Here is a 17969-nt window from a genome sequence, read left to right as displayed (position 1 = left end):
AGCTATGGATCCAGCTGCGTGCTCTCGCTCAAGTAATGCAGCAGATTGCTGCCTATTCCAGCAAAAGACTAACATTTTTGCAACAGTGCTTTTTGTTCAGAGAAATAAAAAATAAAGGTTTATTTTAAACAAAACAAAGATCCAAGTACTCCCCCTTCCACATCCCTTCCCTCCATATACCAGAAAAATAAAGCAGAAAGAGGGAGAACACTGGGGTTTTTCCCCAAACACCACATTTTCCTCTGATAAATACATCAATTAAACAAGCAAATGGACTTTGAAGCTACATAGGTAGATTCCCTTTTGTCCTCATTAATCTTCACTGGACTGAGAAAGGATTGGGTATCCTCAAGTTACAGTCCTTTCCTTACCCTCCCAGGAAAAGCAAAGCCACCCAGATTCTTCCCAAGGCTGGCTTGGGAATACAAGAGACAAGTACATGTGATGCACTTCATCCTGGGAAACTTTTAGTGTTCATTCTACAGCAGAAAAAATTCTTTTCAATAGCTGCCCTAGCTCCTACTTCTTATTAAGTATTTGAAAACAGAAAAATTTCTGATGAAGTTCTCTTTTAATTAAAAAAAGACCCTAAACCTTCTTGGCCATCTTACTAATTTCAAGGGATCACTATATTAAAACTCTACTATTAAAAGAAAGCATTATTTATAAGAATTCATTTTCTGTCTTCAAACGTCCCAATGAAGGGTTTTGATGTGCAAAACAAACAAATTCCAAACCAGTGTTTGAAAGAGACAAGAAGATTTAATAAAAACATATCCAGCAATTAAATTTTAAGGACCTACTCAACTGAAAACAGAGGCAGTGGCAATATGCTAGGTTAATGAAATATTTTATTCCCATTGAAATCAAAGATATGTAGTGAAGGGGCAGGGTAAAATACAGAAAAGTGCATTTTGTGGCTACAGTGATGGTCTCCTCTTTCAGGATATATTTGGAGAAGGCCACTCACTAATTAGTTGAAATGATATGTTTCTTTCAAGATCACCTCCCTTTCACAGTTCCCAGAAGCAAAAAGCTATGTCTGAAACAAAAGCTAGATAGTCATCCCTGCTTTTCATACAGCATGGGATTTCTACAATGCAAACAAGCATAAAAAGCAAATCTCCTTGAAATATCCAGTTTGACTCTCACAGCAAAGCTCTCACACTCTGAGATGGTCAGATCCACAACGTGGCAACTGGCAAGAGAATTTTTTAAGCTGCTCTTGGTATTGCCAAGGGAGAAAGTGAAGAGTTGTCACTCAATTTAATTTTTTAATCCCCTAAGTGTTAAACTCAATAACATGCTGACTTAATGCCAAATTGGAAACTGCTAATACATTATCTCCTATTTCATAATAATTAAGCACTGATTATTGTGAAAAAAACATTAAGAAAAATACTCTTAGCACTCTTGGAAGTCTTTGCTAGGTCAATTTTACATTAGAAAAGCCCCAGAGCTTATCTAATCTGCTTTTCAACCTGAATTTGCCTACACATGTACATAAGTAGCAGCACCAGTGCTCCTACTGAGTTCAAAGGAAATTCATCAAGTATTTAAGGACTCTGCCTAATAAAGGATATAAATGGATACTTATGAAGCCCATTTACTTTTCTGGATAGTCCACTGGCCCTGGACACATCAGCAGCATTTGCTGGCTGACAATCTGAGAACCGGCAATGAAAAATACGACTAATTTGTGATGCACTGGCCCTAATCTTACAGGATATTATGTATCTGTTTAATTACCAGCCTGCAAAAAGTGTCACAGATATCAGGAAAACTGATGATTTAAGTATATTTAAAATTTGCAAGACCAGAATAAGCAGGAGTAACAACACTTTTCATGCAACACACACCAACCCATCTAATTCTGATAAAAATGACGAATTCCAGAATCTCACAAAACCTTATATTAAGACTAAATTGTACCTTTCAGTTATATAAGATTCATGAACTTACTTGATTTAAACAAAAATTAACCCATACTACATAGTAGCAGAACTTTTTATAGCAAATTCAATTTTTGTATTCACTACAATAATTTACATCTTAAAACATTATGCTAGGCATACTGCAATCAATTGTAGTCATGTATCACTTTGAGCCTACCTCAATTGGCACAAACTCCCTAATAAAGGTGACTCCATGTTCTTCCATATATTCACCAATTCTGTTTGCAATATCCTGGTCAAATCCTCTTAGGAGAATGGATCTCACCATTACAGTGACATGTAATCCAAGACCTGCAAGAAATCCTGCACATTCCAAGGCAACATAGGAAGCTCCAACCACCAGGGTTTTCCCTGGACAGTAAGGCAGAGAGAAAAGATCATCACTGGTAAAAGAAAAAAAAAAAAAAAAAAGAGGGAAAAAAGGAAAGAAGGTTAGAGACAACCAAAAGAATATATTGTGCTGTATATTAACTCCTTCCACAAGAATAGCATTGTATTCTTGTTCCTGCTCACTAGAACACTGAACTATTTATTTTGGAAACTGAGCTGGAATACAAGCTCAGCACATGACAAATTAAAAATTTCTAATTAGGACTGCACACAAAAATAAGAATATGAAAACAATGCATCACCACAAAAAACTTGGGATTTTTTTTTTACCAGAAACTAAGGACAAATTGTTAAAATAAGGTAGGTTGTTGGGGTTTTTTCCTCTGAATCTTGCTCCAAATACTTTGGTGAAAACTATAGCTTCCTCAGAGCTTTAAGGAAGGGAAAGGGATTCAGCCTTAAAAGAAAAATACCACCCTTACTTCTCTGAAGTCTTATGCTTTTACTAAAGCATTGTAGACAGTGTCAAATATACACAGACAATAAAACAAATGCAAACCACAGTAAAAGGCAAAGATGGAGGTACAAAATTATGGAAAATATGCTTATTTGCCTGTTTTCCATTTCTTTCAACTGCTTCATCAAGCTGTGTCAGTTCTACCACACTTTGAACCTAGGGTATGAAATCAGGGCTTCTCAAGGAAGCAGGGACACATGGAGGCATCAAGCTTGCTAAGCAGAAACTTAGGCAGAGCTTTGCACTGCAGTTCTCCCTCAATTTAAATCTAAAATAAGTGCTTCTTTCTCAGCCAACAATTGCAAAGTCTAAATAAAGATGCTCTCTGCTAATGTTGTGGTGGAATAAAATGTGACTCTACAATAAACATTGCCCAGGTAACCCACTGTAGGTTACACAGACAGCCTCAATCCTACGGTCTTTAACTGGGGCATTCATGGCTCTTCCAATTTAATGCTATTTTGAAGCATCACTTTATGGGTTGTGTTATCTGTTACTTTTAATTTCACTACTACTTGATAGAAGGCAAATATACAATATACTGTTTTGGTTTCACAAGGATTATGTCAGTTACCTGTTTAATTGCCATGGGTTTACAAGCGTGTTATTCCAACCTCTGTTTCTACATTAAATAGTTTAAAAGTTACTCTGATATGAAAACACATTTTGTTTGCATATCACTTGCTTTTGGTCAAAATTGTGCTAGAATTGCTGTGTCTTACCAATTAATCAGACATTTGAAATGGGCTTTCCCAAAAGCTGAATTAATTTCACTGAATTAATGACTGACTTTCCCTAACAAAAAGTTACATAGAAAAGAAAACCATCGACCAGGCAGTCCAGGTCATGCTTCACCACCTTCTCTTAGAGATGGTGCATTTACACATGGTAAATGATTTCATATTTCTCCCCATTTTACCTGCTAATGCAGTATTCCTTGTCTCCAGGTATACCCAGATAGCGTGGTCGTTCACCAGTGGCAATGAGAAATCTCTCAGCAGTATATATTGTCTCAACTCCTCTTTTATTTGTTGTCTGTGGACAAAATATTAGTCACAGAATCATAAAATGGTTTGGGTTGGAAGGGACCTTAAAGATAATCCAGTTCCAATCACCTTGAAAGCGCAGGGACACCTCCCACTAGACCAGGATGCTCAAAGCCCCATCCAACCTGGCCTTGAACACATCAATGACTTCTCTGGGGAATCTGTTCCAATGCCTCACCACCCTCACACAGAAGAATTTCCTCCTGATGTCTAACCTAACTCTACCCCAATTTAAAGCCACCATCTCTTGCTGTATCACTACATGCCCTTGCAAAAAGTCTCTCCTCAGGTTTCTTTTGGGTCCCCTTCAGGAACTGGAAGGCCACTTTAAGGTCTCCCTGGAGCATTCTCTTCTCCAAGCTGAAAAACCCAAACTTTCTCAGACTGTCTTCATAGGAGAGGTGCTCCAGAGCAAAGCGAGTTAGTCCAAAGTGAGTATTTCACAGTTCTAACACAGGAAAAAATATCTTATTTGAAAAACATCTCTATTCAGAAAGTACTACATAAGATCCAGCAAACACTGTTAAGGAGTACCTTAATTGTGTGTGGCCCAATAAATTCTCCATATGCATTCTCATACGTGACTTTCTTGTCTCTCAGTGCAACCCGATAGCCCCAGTTCAGTGAACCGATGTAATTCTGAACAGCTTCTGTCATGGTCATCCAGTTGTGTTTGACTGTGAGAAACAAAAGAGAAAGGTTCATCTTTCAGTCTGGGAGTTCTTTTTCTATAACCAGCCTTGTATTCTCAGACAGGTATTTTTCATGGTCCAGTTACCACTGCCTTATTCCTTCTTTGGTTCAGGGTAACTCTAGTGGAATTCAAAGAATGACAACAGTGTGGACAACACAAGGGGTCACAGTGGAACAGGTATAACTTAAACATGAAAAATTTAGGCTTACTGCATTACTGATAGTTTTCTACAGACACATTCTGGGAGCAGGTGACACTGCTCTACAAATGACGACTACACATCTCTGAGAGGTGCCTCTGCTGTTCCCCACTACAGCATTACATCCTAAGTAAATCCCAATCCAATAACCATGCACATTAGAGCTAATACAAAGTAAAATTCATCTTCTTACACAGTAGTGACAAAGACTGAGGGAAACAAAATCCTTGCCTGCAATTACCAGTAAGTTTTTAACAGGGGACATTCTGGGGCGTTCCCTTAGATGTTGTGTTACCTTAGTACCATATTGCTTCTATTCACACAGCAATCTTTTCAAATACTAACATGATCAGGAGTTATTAATAAACAGATTAAACGCTACAAGGCAAGAAGCCCCATGGCTTTGGACTTGAAAAGTGCTTCAGCTTATGTGTAATCTCTCTGAAGCTGCCTCACATTGTTAAAGCCAGCTTAAGTGCAACACGCAGCCAACTGTGAAAAGAATCTCCAGATCTTCAGCAAAAGTGAGAAAACTGCAAAAAATGTTTTCCTTCTTTACCTTCTTCTGTAAACTCCCATCCAAATTTGCGTGAATCTTGCAAGGCTTGTCCCAGTAAAGCTGCCTGGTGCATCAATTTTTTAGGTATACAGCCCACATTTACACATGTTCCTCCAAGACCTGAGGGAGAAGAGCAGAATGCATTTTTCACACTAGTGTCACTGATCTCAAAGGAGAATCAGTCTCTTTGTAAAGCTCATTTATAACAAATTTGCAGTGAGGAGAAATTTACCCCATGAGTTTCCCAGAGGTGTAGGCACGACAAAGTCCAGCACCAACACTTTCTTTTCATATTTGGCAGCCTCCTGCAAAATAAATTAAATAAAACACATATTTAAATATTAGAGGTTAAATCTGGAGTAGATGATAATATCACACTTTGCTGAAAAGCTTTGTGACTTTTAATTATGCAATAATGAATGATTTGCAAGGGAAAAGCCAGACAGTCATTAATCTTCTGAATTAATCTGTGTACTCAGTATGGAAAACAGATGAAAGGAAAAAAATAGGCATTTATCCTGCTACACAACAGCATGGCACCAGCTGGTACACAGAAGACTCTGGGAGCTAAACCTCCTCTCTCCTCCATCCTGTCAGTTTGTTCTCACTATTTCCCAACATGCCCCATTTACTTTTAACTTACTTAAGAAATTCTTCATTAACCCAAGTTTTGCCTTCAAGGATGGGTTCTCAAACATTTGTTTGAAACCATACCACACAATGGCATAAGCAAGCATGTGGCCAGGTATTACAGCTGTGCTTATCCAATCTTCTTCCTTGAAGTAGGAGGGAACACTCAATTTTGAGAACAATTTGTAGTTGTCAGGATCAGCTCCTGCTCTTCAAGTTAGTCAACCTATGGCAAGCTGACTTTACTCTCAGGATGTACAGATGTCATCCAGATTAGAAAAGTGGTTTATTTCATTATACCTCACCTGAGAAGTTTAATTAGCAGCCCTACAAGCAATGTACGCAAATGATACTGAGAACTGGAATTTCTATACTGGTTCCATTAGTCCTTTTGTGCTTCTAATGAAAAAGGCAATATCAACAGTGATAACTGGTACCAGAGAAAAACACTTAAGCACCGCATAGCTGGGAAACAGCAATGAGAGATTCTGCCACGAGATTCAGCAAAATAACTTTGATATTTGGAGTAACCACAACTGTGCTGCATCACATGGTGCAATCTTAGGCTTGTAAGCAATAACAACTATAGGCACAGGACATTACCCTAAGGCCTTGGGTTTGGTTTGGGAGGAGCTGGGCTGCTTTCAGCATTACGTTACCAGCAATACTTGTTAATCCAAAGAGTTTACAATCAGAATTTCAATTTTAAATGTAACTTCCTTCATGCAAAGTACAAATTGTATTTCAAACAACACAGGCTGTATATACACCTTTGAAAAATATTGATGCATCTGATTTCTGCTTCTAAATAAAAGCTCAAAGGTGGCCAAGAAGCTAATTTCTATCCATCAGAAGCACCTCTGAGAAAATTCCTCAGAAAGCTGCATATGGACTGAGATGAGTTATTAACATTCCTATATAATGACACCTCTAAATAATACACCTATATAATGATTCCTATATACAGCTCAAAAGAGCTGAAGAAGTGCTAGCTAACTAGAATGTATGGATTCCCAAGCTTACACTCTGCTATACGGTCACATAATACCACGCAGCATTGTGTCACCACCTGGGTAGAGATCACAAGCAGACAGAACCACTTCTCTTCTGCAGAGTGATAAATCCATGATAACCAAACCTGCCCCCTTGGCTTTCAAACCTTACTGGGGGCAGCAGAGTGCTGCATGAACACATCTAAGTTGCTTAGGGCTGGGGCTGTCCTGTGTGAGCTGACAGTGGTGGCCCTGACACTTTGGTCTGGGTCTGTGGTGGCAGAGAGTCAGTTTGGCAGGGCTTTCACTCACCGTGGAGACGTGTCCCCAAAATAACAAGCTCTGTGTAGGATACAGAGAGGAAAGGGAAGATGTGCACACAAAGCTGCAGTGAAACCCACACATTTAATCTGCCTAGTTAAGCTGCTGCAAACCTGAGAGTAGATACCTGGAACTTGGTATAAGAGTGTAGCAAGACAAACCTCTTTTAGGGCACAGCGCTCCAAGGTCCAACCAGGTGTTCCAGGAGAAACTCACAAATAGTGCTCGGAGTCTAATGCTCTCAGGGCTGACCAGCCTGAATCGGTGCTACTACTCTGAAAGTGGCCTCTCTCTGGTTTCCTCAGGTGTGAGCTTTATTGGCCCCCTAATCCTGCTCATGTGCAGTAGGGGCCCACCCTAATCAGGCACAGGTGGGCTTAACACAAGCTCATGCCCACTACCTGGCAATTAGTGGCACCTGGTTGCCTCATTTCACTACGTAAGAGCCGTGTAGATTTTTCTTCTTTGCTTTGTTTCTTAAAGCATCATATATTAAATAACTAAAAAATTAATAATCTAAGTCAGAAGTTCATGCCTGTAAAACAGTCTCATTTCAGCTCTGTGAAACTGATTCACAGTACATACATTACTACTTAGAGCAGTGATTACTTTATTGACCTACAGTCTTCTGCTCTGCTCTACAATCACTTGAGAACACTAAGAAGCAATATACTTTATACACTGAGCTGAAGGAATAAGGCAATTTATCTTCCTACCTACACGCCTTTGCTGTCCCACAGCTGAAAAATGATGCAATAAACATCAGTGCTCTAGCTTCACAACCTAGCATACGTATACAACAAAGCAGAACAGTCTCCTTATGGAAATTTCAGTGGATGACTTGCTATTAATTCAAACAGGTTTTGCATTACTGCAAGCTCCCTTTTATTCTTGTTACACTCTTCCATCCTAAAATATCACCATCCTCTGAAAACCAATGTCTGCTTCAATGCGGGTTCTTGGAATTTTTGTGGATCTCATTTTAGCTCCCATCCTATGCCATGATAACAGTGCCCCTGTCAATGGGAAAATAGTAAACTACTGAGATAGATTTTGGACATACAGCACATTACAATCCACCACTGAACACCACAGCCTTCCATTATAATAGAAGTTTTTCTAAGGGACCAAGGTTTACTGTTAATTCAATGCTATGCTGTAATATTCTCTCCTTATTTTCTTTCACTTTACGATTATCTCCTTCACTTCTCAAGAACAAAAGAAATGTCTCTTGTCTAAAGAAGTAAGCCAGCTCCAGGTCTTGAGCAAGGAAATAGTTTTATTTCAAGGAACGCTCGATTCACTTCTATATAGTTAATTCTACCTCAGTGAGAAGAGGCAAAATGTGTATAACTACTGATGTAAAGGAGAGTTACTGACTTACATTAAATTTCAGCAAGCTTCAAATATTTGGAATAATGACAACTCTAAGGGTGGTATCACAGAATAATAGAATGGTTTGGGCTGGAAGGGACCTTAAAGATCATGTAGTTCCAACACCCCTGTCATGGGCAGGGACACCTCCCTGCATCAGGTTGATCAGAGCCCCATCCGACCTGGACTTGAACACTTCAGGGAGGGGGAAGACACAACTTCCCTGGGCAACCTGTGCCAGTGTAGTTGTGGATGCGTGTGTATATTCTATATCATGGTGGATTCTTTTAACTAACTCTAGATATACTTCTACAAGCAATATCCTATACAAAAATTATAAATTATTTGTCTACAGGCAGGAAGTACCACACCCTAGAAAATAAGGCTGAGATCCTAACTCTGCCTAAGTATAGGCAAAATCTCCATTCAGGCAACTATACAAGCTCACAAATCACAAAGCCTCCCCCATTGTCAGGAATTAAAACAACATACACAACTATTACACAACAGATATTACTGTCAGCTAAAACCCAAAACCTGATGTTCATTTTGAATAGTTTTTAAAACTTCTGCCCCTACAGTGTTAAAGATACCCAGATACAAAATACTGAGGATGTCACCAACCTACTTACAAGGAAAGCATAACTTTCTGTTTTCTCTCTCATACCTTGGCAGCTGCCAGGCCACCTGAGCCCCCACCAATGACAATGAGGTCATAGTTGTAAGAATGTGGCACTGATGTCCCTGCGTTTGTTTCCATCAGTTTCTGTGGCCAGCCTTCCTCATGTGCCTGAACAGAGAAAACAAAAAGGATTAGGGAAACATTACCCACGGTGCTCAAAAATTAACATTTTCAGCAGCAAATATTGTAATAAGTGAACATAACTGCATCAGAATTTTCTGAGTTCTGCTTTTAATTAGTTTTTTAAAATGTCATCTTCTTAATCCACCCTTGAATAGCTCAGCACTTTTTAGGTACTGAACCATGAAATTTATTGTTCATTGGAGCCCTGGGTTTCCTTGCAGACCTTAGTTTTCCATATTATCACAACTCCAGTGCCTCCTCATACTGTGTACTCCATAATGAGATACATACCTTCTGACACAGGCATTCCATTAGTTTATTTTACTCCTTTCATCTCTCCTGACTCCCCTAATCAGTGTTTTTTCCCTCTGTCTGCATATATTAGGAGGCAAATGCAACAATCATATTCGATGTTGTAATAAAGCAATTACCAGCCTTACCAACTGAATGAATAGAACTGTAAAAACAATTTCTTAAAACTACATTTCTGCAACATGCCTGGGTTTGTTATTGCTTTGGTTCAGCACTGTAACTAACTCTGGTGTCAAATGGCTCAAGTGTGATCACTACTGTTTCAGAAGAGATTGTTTTTTGCTTGTTTGCTGATTGTATTTTTTTATTTAATCACACTAACACTAATACAGGAAAACAATCCCTAAGTCATAAAATCCAATTTGATGGCTCTATGCCATAAAGAACGTGGCACTGTCTTCAAAAAGCCACTTTCTGATATGAGGCTTTGCACTTAATTTGCAAAGCTGCAAGTTATCAGGGCTTAGAATCTTCAGTCCTTTGGAGTTACTGGCAAAATTTTCAGTGCTGCAGGACAGCATCTGAAGTGAGTAAAAATCAAATCTCTCAGCTCATGTAAACCAGCAAGTGTCAACTAAATTAATGACAGGATTTTTAAGACCAAAAAAGTAAATAAAGAAACCCATACTTGAGTCACTTAACAAATCTGCTAACTTTTATTCCACTGTTTCTCTCTGCCTAACTAGGTAGGCAGTTCAGTACTACTGCAACAGCCATGGCAAATAAAAGGAAAGAAAGAAAAAAAGGAAGACCCAAGAAGTTTTTCATCCTAATTTTTTTTGTCTTAATTTTGTTTTGCTTTAAGCAGCCCACATGCTCAAGCCATTCTACAGCCACCTTCCTCAGAGGTTAGGTTATTCCCTGTGACCATAACTCAAGAGTGTCTTAACCTAGAGAACGCTGCCAATGCAGCCATATCACCGAAAAAATCCCCTATCCCTCCAGCAAACTACACAGCAATGTCAGCATAAATTCAGACCATGCATCTGCCTGTAGTAAGTTACATTTTAATAGTATTTCATAACCCTGGGTAGCAAGGTAATAGTAGAAACAAAGCCTAGAAAACACCTGTGGCTGTTGTGAAGACATCAAAAAAGACCACATCTTCCTTCCTCTCCTCATCCACCACCCCCATACATGCCACTACTACTTTGTGCTCATTTGCTAACACAGCCAAGCTCACACTTCCTTTGGCAACCAGAGTGAAAAAGGAGCACCTATTCTATTACGAGATGCAGTTTCGCTTTATTCATATTTAGGGACGTAAAATTAGAGAAAGTATGTCATTCTCCTCCAAAACACACCTTGTTTGCTCAGAGGAAACAGGATGCTGTGAAGCTCAAGGGCAGACTAACTCCTACACACTCATCAGGCACAGCTACCAAGATGCACATAAAGAAACCACAACACTTACCCAGGAAATTTGCTTAGATCACTACCTATATCACAGTACTTTTTTTTCTTTTTTTTTTTTCTTCCAAGAAAAATGCTTTATGTTTTCACATGTAATAAGAAAATTCAGCTTTTATTCCCTACTGTTTGATTCATTTTCCATTAGTTCCTCATGATCATTCTTCATTAAACCATACTCTAAGTTTAGAGCAAAGTAAATTAGAACCTTCCCCTCTGAAAACACCTCTTTAAAGAGGCCAGAATCTTTAAAAATTCTGCTTCCATTTACTGGGGGAGTTTGTTCATGACCACGATCCCATCCAGAGAACGGATCTCCTCCATCCTTCTCCCAAGAACTGCAATTTTTAATGGAAAGCCTGCATTCTCATTACTTTTTAGTGCCAATACTAAACTGTAGACTTTAAAACGTATCTCTCCCCTACCTTTAAAGTCTTCTCATCACCTCCTATTTTCTTCTCCCATACAAAACCACCCGGCTGGGAAGCTTCTGCTGTTCCTTCCCTCTGCCCTTCTTGCAACTTCTGTGCTCCCTCTGTGGAACAGAGAAAAAAAGAACATTGTGTCTGGAGAGGCTTCCTTTATGAAGGCTGCGATCCTCCAGCAAAATTGTCTGGGGGAGTGGCCAGGCGGCTTCCTCATCAGCCGTCTCAGGGGAGCATTTCCTAAGGCAACTGATGAGTCATTTGCAACGTTAGGATGACTTGGTATATTTTTCTCTTTAATAAAATCCCCTCTGAGATTTGGCTGGGATTTCAGCAAGTTTTGCCAAACCACCAGTATGCTTGGAACACAGTGAGGAAGTAAGGTCTGCTGGTGCTAAGACCGAAACTTCGGTCTCAAAGGGAAAATTATTATTTTTACCTTTCTTGCCCAGACAGTGATTTTCTTATGATGTGCTGTCATTTTCTTTGGTCTCACACTTTTTAAACAGAATTCAAAGGTTTTATTTGTCTCCTTTTTTCAGTTTCCATTTATTGATATATTTGAGGGGTTTTCATGCAACCATCACCCCCCAAAATAAATTTTGCCATACGGTATTGCTCATCTTATGAAATCTTCCAAATAAATGTATTCAAAAGCCTGGAAATGATCTGTTTGTTGACAACTCATAACTCATTATATATATATATATAATGTTACATTTATACATTATACATACATATATATATGTTACATTTAATAATATATATATTTATATATTTTGTTGGAGATAGATATATCTCCACTAGAAAAGGTTAAGCGTATTAATGGAAAGGAAAAAAATAATGTCTTTACAGAGTATGATACTTTATTTGATATTAAAAAAAAAAGAAAAAAAATAAGAAAATCTCAAACTTGATTGGAACCCACTATCAGCTCTGCCTTCCTCTGCATAACTCTGAGTTGGGCTTCATTTCCAACAAGTGGGTCAGTACACACTTGCTTGTACTGAATCACATACGTACTTTGCAGTGCACCAGCAGCATTAATTATCAAACTCTTTGACACGTGCACATACTTGGACAAACAGCCATACTGAGTGCTTACATTCCGTGGGCACTGAGCCCACAAACCTGAAAAGTGTTCACACACAGACATGTGCACACATCCAAGAAGGCACTCATTGAAAATTGGTAATCCTGGCATCTCTGGCTTCTCTGAAACCTGGTGACAAAATTCCTTTGTCCCACAAAAGGTACTGGGAAAAGTATTTTGCTGATGCTGATGAAGGGATTTATAGATCAGAATCCTTGCACAATGGTTGACAGTAATATTAGTGATGGATAACACTTGGCCTATTCAAGACTGGGGGAGGAACACAAGAATTAATCTGTGTACCTACACACATGTATAAAAAAAGAAAACCAAGAACAACAGGGTTTGAACACTGATGACAGTCTTCACAAAGGAGAACTGGTTTTCTTCAACATATTATCAAAGCTACAGTCCTGCATGTACCTGAATATTTTATTCCTATAACAGGTTTGAACAGCCTCAGGAATGTTCACCTAAAACGGTGTCTTCAGTGAGATGAAAATCTAGTTGTTGGACAACACAAGCATTTATGAAAACATCTCTAATTATTTTCAGGTAGACCTGTACTAGAGGTGCCTAGCATTAGCAAAACCCACAGGCAACCATAACCTCTGGCAAGGACTTGAAAGAGTTCGGATGCAGGCGGGTGCTGCAAGGAGCCGCTCCCTTGTTGGCCTGGGCACCTTGCCAGGGGCAGGATGACAAAGCAGAAAGTACTTGGCACGTCACATGCTTGCTCTCCATGAAACACCCTTCCTGAACAGCAATTAAAATAACGCACAGTCCTGGTGAATTGATACTTTCCCGAAATCAAATTGGCAGATACCTTTTTTTTTTTTTCTGCGAGGTCACTGAGGACCTGGAACAAGGATCCTCTCTGCATGGTCCTGAGAGATGCAGCAGTGAAGAAGACCTGATTACTGCAGCAAGTCTGCAGCAACTCACAGCTATTTTAGGAAGATCAGGTGAGGCTCCTACCCACCACTAACACCACCTTTGGTTTTTGTTAGTCCTGATCAAGAAGACAGTGGCTGTTGAGTGCTACCTCACCATCAACCTGCCAAGTTCTCTTTGACATGGGGTGAGCCCATCTAACACACAGCTACTATCAAAAAGTGGCAAGCTTATTCGCTTCCACCACCGTGGGTTTTTTTTTCCTTTTTTTTGCGGGTAGCAGCAGAACTGCCAGTTTTGCTCAGCAGCTTGTTAAAAAGAGCAAAAAAAAACCCTTCTTTTCAGCACTTACCTGAACCAACTTCTGAAGCAGACTGCACTAAGGCTCAGTGCCACTTCTTGAGGAGCAGACAGAAAAAAAAATAACTACAGTGAAAGAACTATGGTACTTTTAATCCATATCCTTCCTTACTGGGAATGAGCTTCCTCACAAGCCTGCTACCAAGGCCTCTGAATTTTTGACTGTCAGTTGTGTAACTCCTGACAGGGGTGAAAAAAGACACAACTGGTTTCAGAAGGCCTTCACCAGGCAGGAACATGAGTGGCCCAAGGCAGCAGCCCACAAGTGCTTTGTGAGCAGAACTGCTACAGGATAAGAATCGTCTCACCCTGCCCACCCAGCCATCCAAGGGGCTGCCAAGGCAGGATGTGGGGACCTGTGGAAAGCACCTGCTCTTCAGCTACTTGACATGAAGGTCTCAAGTAGTGTTTCAAGGCAAAGGTCTTTGCTAGATTTTCTGTGTCACTCAAAAGGACATGATCAGCAATCAACAAAAACTTCACATTTTTGGCAATGTAATTAAAAAATATCTGATTCTACTCCAGTAGTTCAGAAGATGCCTCTAATTTTGTAACGCTTATGAACAAGCAGGTAACTTGCTTTACAGCTTTATCTTCAGGCATCTGAGAAGTACAGACTACTTTCTGCTTACTTTATGCTCAAATGAGCTTTTTAGGTGGAGAAACTTTCAACTTTTTCCTTCTCCCAGATGTGCTCATTTCTCAAACATTTGGGAGTGATAATAGCAGAGCCATTACATCATCCAGACTATGACAAAGGAAAAAACCCAAGCCTTTAAAATGCAGACCTCCTGCTTGAATCATACCACAGACTGATGCTGAGAGGCTGCCTTGCAATCAGCTGAGCTGACAAAACACTAAAGGAACGGAAAGAGGCAGGATGCAGGGAAGGATGAGAGTCTCTTAAATTACCCCTACAGGAATCAAAACACATCCACACTTCTCCAAGGGCCAGGATCAGTGGGTGGAAAATAAAAAAAATAATACTTAGAAATTGTCCTTTGGTGTAAGTTAGATCTTCAACCTGCTTCACAAGCTTTATTTTTTACTGTGGCAGAGACACAGTGCAGCCTTATGGCTAAGCAAGAGAAGCAATGGAGTTGGCTATTGAAGAAGATGTGGCAGGACTTGCTTAGTTAAGGGCTGCATGTGCTGTGCTCTAGTGATCCTGGCCAAGAAACACTGATACCTGTGATGGGATAAACTAGCAGAGCCCTGTGGCTACTGCCTTTCTTTCCAAGTGCTGATTCAGCTCTTGGCTGCTATGTCAGAGGAAGTATAAAGATAGCTTAGAGGTACGTTTGCCTTCTTACCTGAACTCAGCCAAAGTCTGAACTCATAACAAGTCAGTAACGTTAAGACCAACCTGACATCATTTACACACCGAAAATTCAATGCTCCCTGACAAGCACTGTTAATCAAGAGTGAATCACTGATGTTGCATAGATGCTACATCTGAAGGCTGTTGTATGTGAGCCCTGAATCTACACACAGGACACAGATATATGTTATACCCAGTCACATAGACTTCTCTCTGAAATTAACTACTTGTCTTTGACTATGTGTAAAGCATCAAGTGTGATCACCAGAGAGATACCACACAAATAGAATACAATCTTTGCTTTCCTTCCTGTCAAATACTAAAACAAAATCCTACCTCAGAGCATTTTTTGCACCTACTTACTTAAGCAGAAGCTTACAACAGTTGTATATACTCCATATGGTTCATAATTTTAGCCTGCAAGGAAAAAGTGGCAAATGGAACAAAGAACACTTCACCTAACCCACAAAAACATGCATCTTTCCCAGGGCTAGAGGCTGTTTTTCCTAAAGAATCTCATAGTCTGCATATGCAAGCACTGAGGAAGAAGTTAAGTGAGACTGAGATACGTACTCATTCCTTAAGACTGCTTGCCCACCTGTTGGCTGCAGTTCCAGTGAAAAACAAAGAACTTCTGAGCATTTGAATATCCTTCTCACCTGCAGGGTGCACAGAGAGAGGCTGTGCAGTAACAGATGAGACTGAACAGTGACATAATTTGCATCCCTTTCTCCCTGGATCTCAGGTCTGTCCTATTATCTGCTGGCTCCCAACACATGCAGTCTTAAGGTAGCACAAAGTACCATGCACATAAACCAGAAAATTGCCTTGATACCCCTCTGGTTCTGCCTGTCACTTGACTGACATAGTGCTGAAATGTTCAAAAGGTGTTTGAAATGATTGTGATAGGAAGCATCCCACCAGAAAGTAGATGCACAGGTTTTCTTGGCTGATCCAGAAGCCCTGCTTTTCACTCAAGGTGGGTCAGTGCTATGTCTTGAGGGCTGCAGTCCACTAACACCTTTTCATCCAAGAAGAATGAGAAGAGTTGCTAACAACACCAAAAAACTCCTGCTTAGCCTCTGTGCAGCCAGGCACTCATGCTCATAACCTGTCACATCCTGGTAGTCTGCAAAAGGAGTTCTGAAACAAGACTCAGGTCTTAGTTCCTAACAAAAGAAATAATTCCTGCCTCCAGGCATTTAATTTCCTGTTGCCTCTCTAAACATCCATGCAGCTACCATGAACAAAACACAAAAAAGCATTTTACATTCCTGATTTCAACAGGGGCATCGCTGCAGAATCATAGAATTGTTTTGGTTGGGATATTAAAGATCATCTAGTACTAACCACCCTGCCATGTGCAGGGACACCTTCCACTAGACCGGGTTGCTCAAAGCACTCCTTGGGTTGTTATGAGAAGTCCTTCAAGACCCCTTCATGCCATAGTTACTCCAGAACTTGAAACCCCACCTCAACAAGACCTGGGCTTTCTCAGAGCCTTTCCTAGTAGTGCCCTCACCACCAAAGTCCTCAGCAGTATCAGACAACTGGTACTTGCCCTAGGAAATTTTCAGCCTTTACTCTTATGTAATTATTTACAGTAAAGAGTACAGAAATTAGCCAGGTTGCTCTAATTAGCACTAATAGGGCTGTTTTCTGTGAGCATAACATCACATGCTGACCACAAAAATTTCTAAAGCATCTATAATACAAACTCTATTGCCCTGAACAGAAGAAGATGCATAAACTAAGCAAAGGTAAACTTCAGTTTATCTCTTCCTCAGTAGAAAGGCAGGTAATGCTAAACTAATTAGGTATCTTTGACGACTTCCATCTTCCACTGTATTTCAGCACTAAGCTATCTAGGTTATAAAAAACAGTATAAAGCTTCTCTGCTTCTGGAATTCTTGTAAAGGCTGTAAAATTTCATATAAAGATTAGTATGCAATCTTTATAGAAAATGATATAGGCATTATATAGCAATTTTGATGTGGATTTTTGTCTATTCCCATCAAAACTCACTTGCTTTTGGATTCAGCCATATTAGTATAATGCTCTGTCTAATCCAAATCAAAGTAAGCTACCTAAATATAGGTGTAGCATGCTCGCTTCCATACTGGATCACCTTTCATTTGGGATGACCTGAAAAAGCTGAGCTTCCTGATTTTTTTTTTTCTTGAAATTCCTGTGGCCAACACAAACCTGTAGCTACCACAAACTGTGATTAATACTCTCATGCAAATTTTTTTTTTCCTGGCCCAGTAAATAAACAACTCTCTGACAAGAGGAGGAAGTATCACACTTGGTTAAGTGTGGCACCTGAGGCACAGTGAGGTGAAGCAGGGCTGGACAGGATCTCCTGGTGCTGGTGCTATTCATTAGTCCCTACTGCCACTGGCCATAACTTTATTGTCTGTACCACAACTGAAGCCATTTATTCTTTCCTTTGTAATCAAGGCTGCATTTGAGTGACTGAGAACATAAAAAAAGCCAACAGGTGGAAAACAGCTCATACAGGATCAGGTTATTTTTTTTTATTTTGTTGTTGTTTTTTTTTCAAACAAGCTGGTATGAAAAGTGAACGTGGTTAAAGGAAAGGAAGCTTTCTGCAGGCAACCTCCCAGAATGGGCGTGAAATTTAAGGCACCATGAAGAGTACATGGGTATTTAGCTCAGAAGCCTGGGATTATTTTTTTTCTTTCTTTCCAAGCAGGGCTTTTTTAAAGGGA

The 17969-nt window shown here is 39.8% G+C and overlaps 1 protein-coding gene across 4 annotated transcripts in view; it reads right to left on the bottom strand.

The window, feature by feature from the left end:
• The window catches only part of TXNRD1 (thioredoxin reductase 1), a 51225-nt gene that overhangs the window by 18411 nt on the left and 14845 nt on the right, over window positions 1-17969 (bottom strand). For 2 of the 4 annotated variants that reach the window (XM_071728613.1, XM_071728589.1), the window contains exons 2-8: window positions 11570-11679; window positions 9285-9407; window positions 5533-5605; window positions 5301-5420; window positions 4383-4525; window positions 3722-3837; window positions 2113-2338 (exon numbers count right to left, since the gene is read on the bottom strand). In XM_071728613.1, coding sequence (XP_071584714.1) covers window positions 2113-2338; window positions 3722-3837; window positions 4383-4525; window positions 5301-5420; window positions 5533-5605; window positions 9285-9377 — 771 coding nt within the window. In that variant the 5' untranslated portion in view covers window positions 9378-9407; window positions 11570-11679. Of the gene's footprint in view, window positions 1-2112; window positions 2339-3721; window positions 3838-4382; window positions 4526-5300; window positions 5421-5532; window positions 5606-9249; window positions 9408-11569; window positions 11680-13908; window positions 13984-17969 lie in introns of those variants that run through there. The other 2 variants (XM_071728593.1, XM_071728602.1) reach the window with 2 other exon arrangements.

Source organism: Heliangelus exortis, chromosome 1 (assembly GCF_036169615.1).
Source record: "Heliangelus exortis chromosome 1, bHelExo1.hap1, whole genome shotgun sequence".
NCBI classification, from domain to species: domain Eukaryota; kingdom Metazoa; phylum Chordata; class Aves; order Apodiformes; family Trochilidae; genus Heliangelus; species Heliangelus exortis.
The sequence above is the reverse complement of the archived record's forward strand: the minus strand, read 5'-3'. Positions and strand labels throughout refer to the sequence as shown.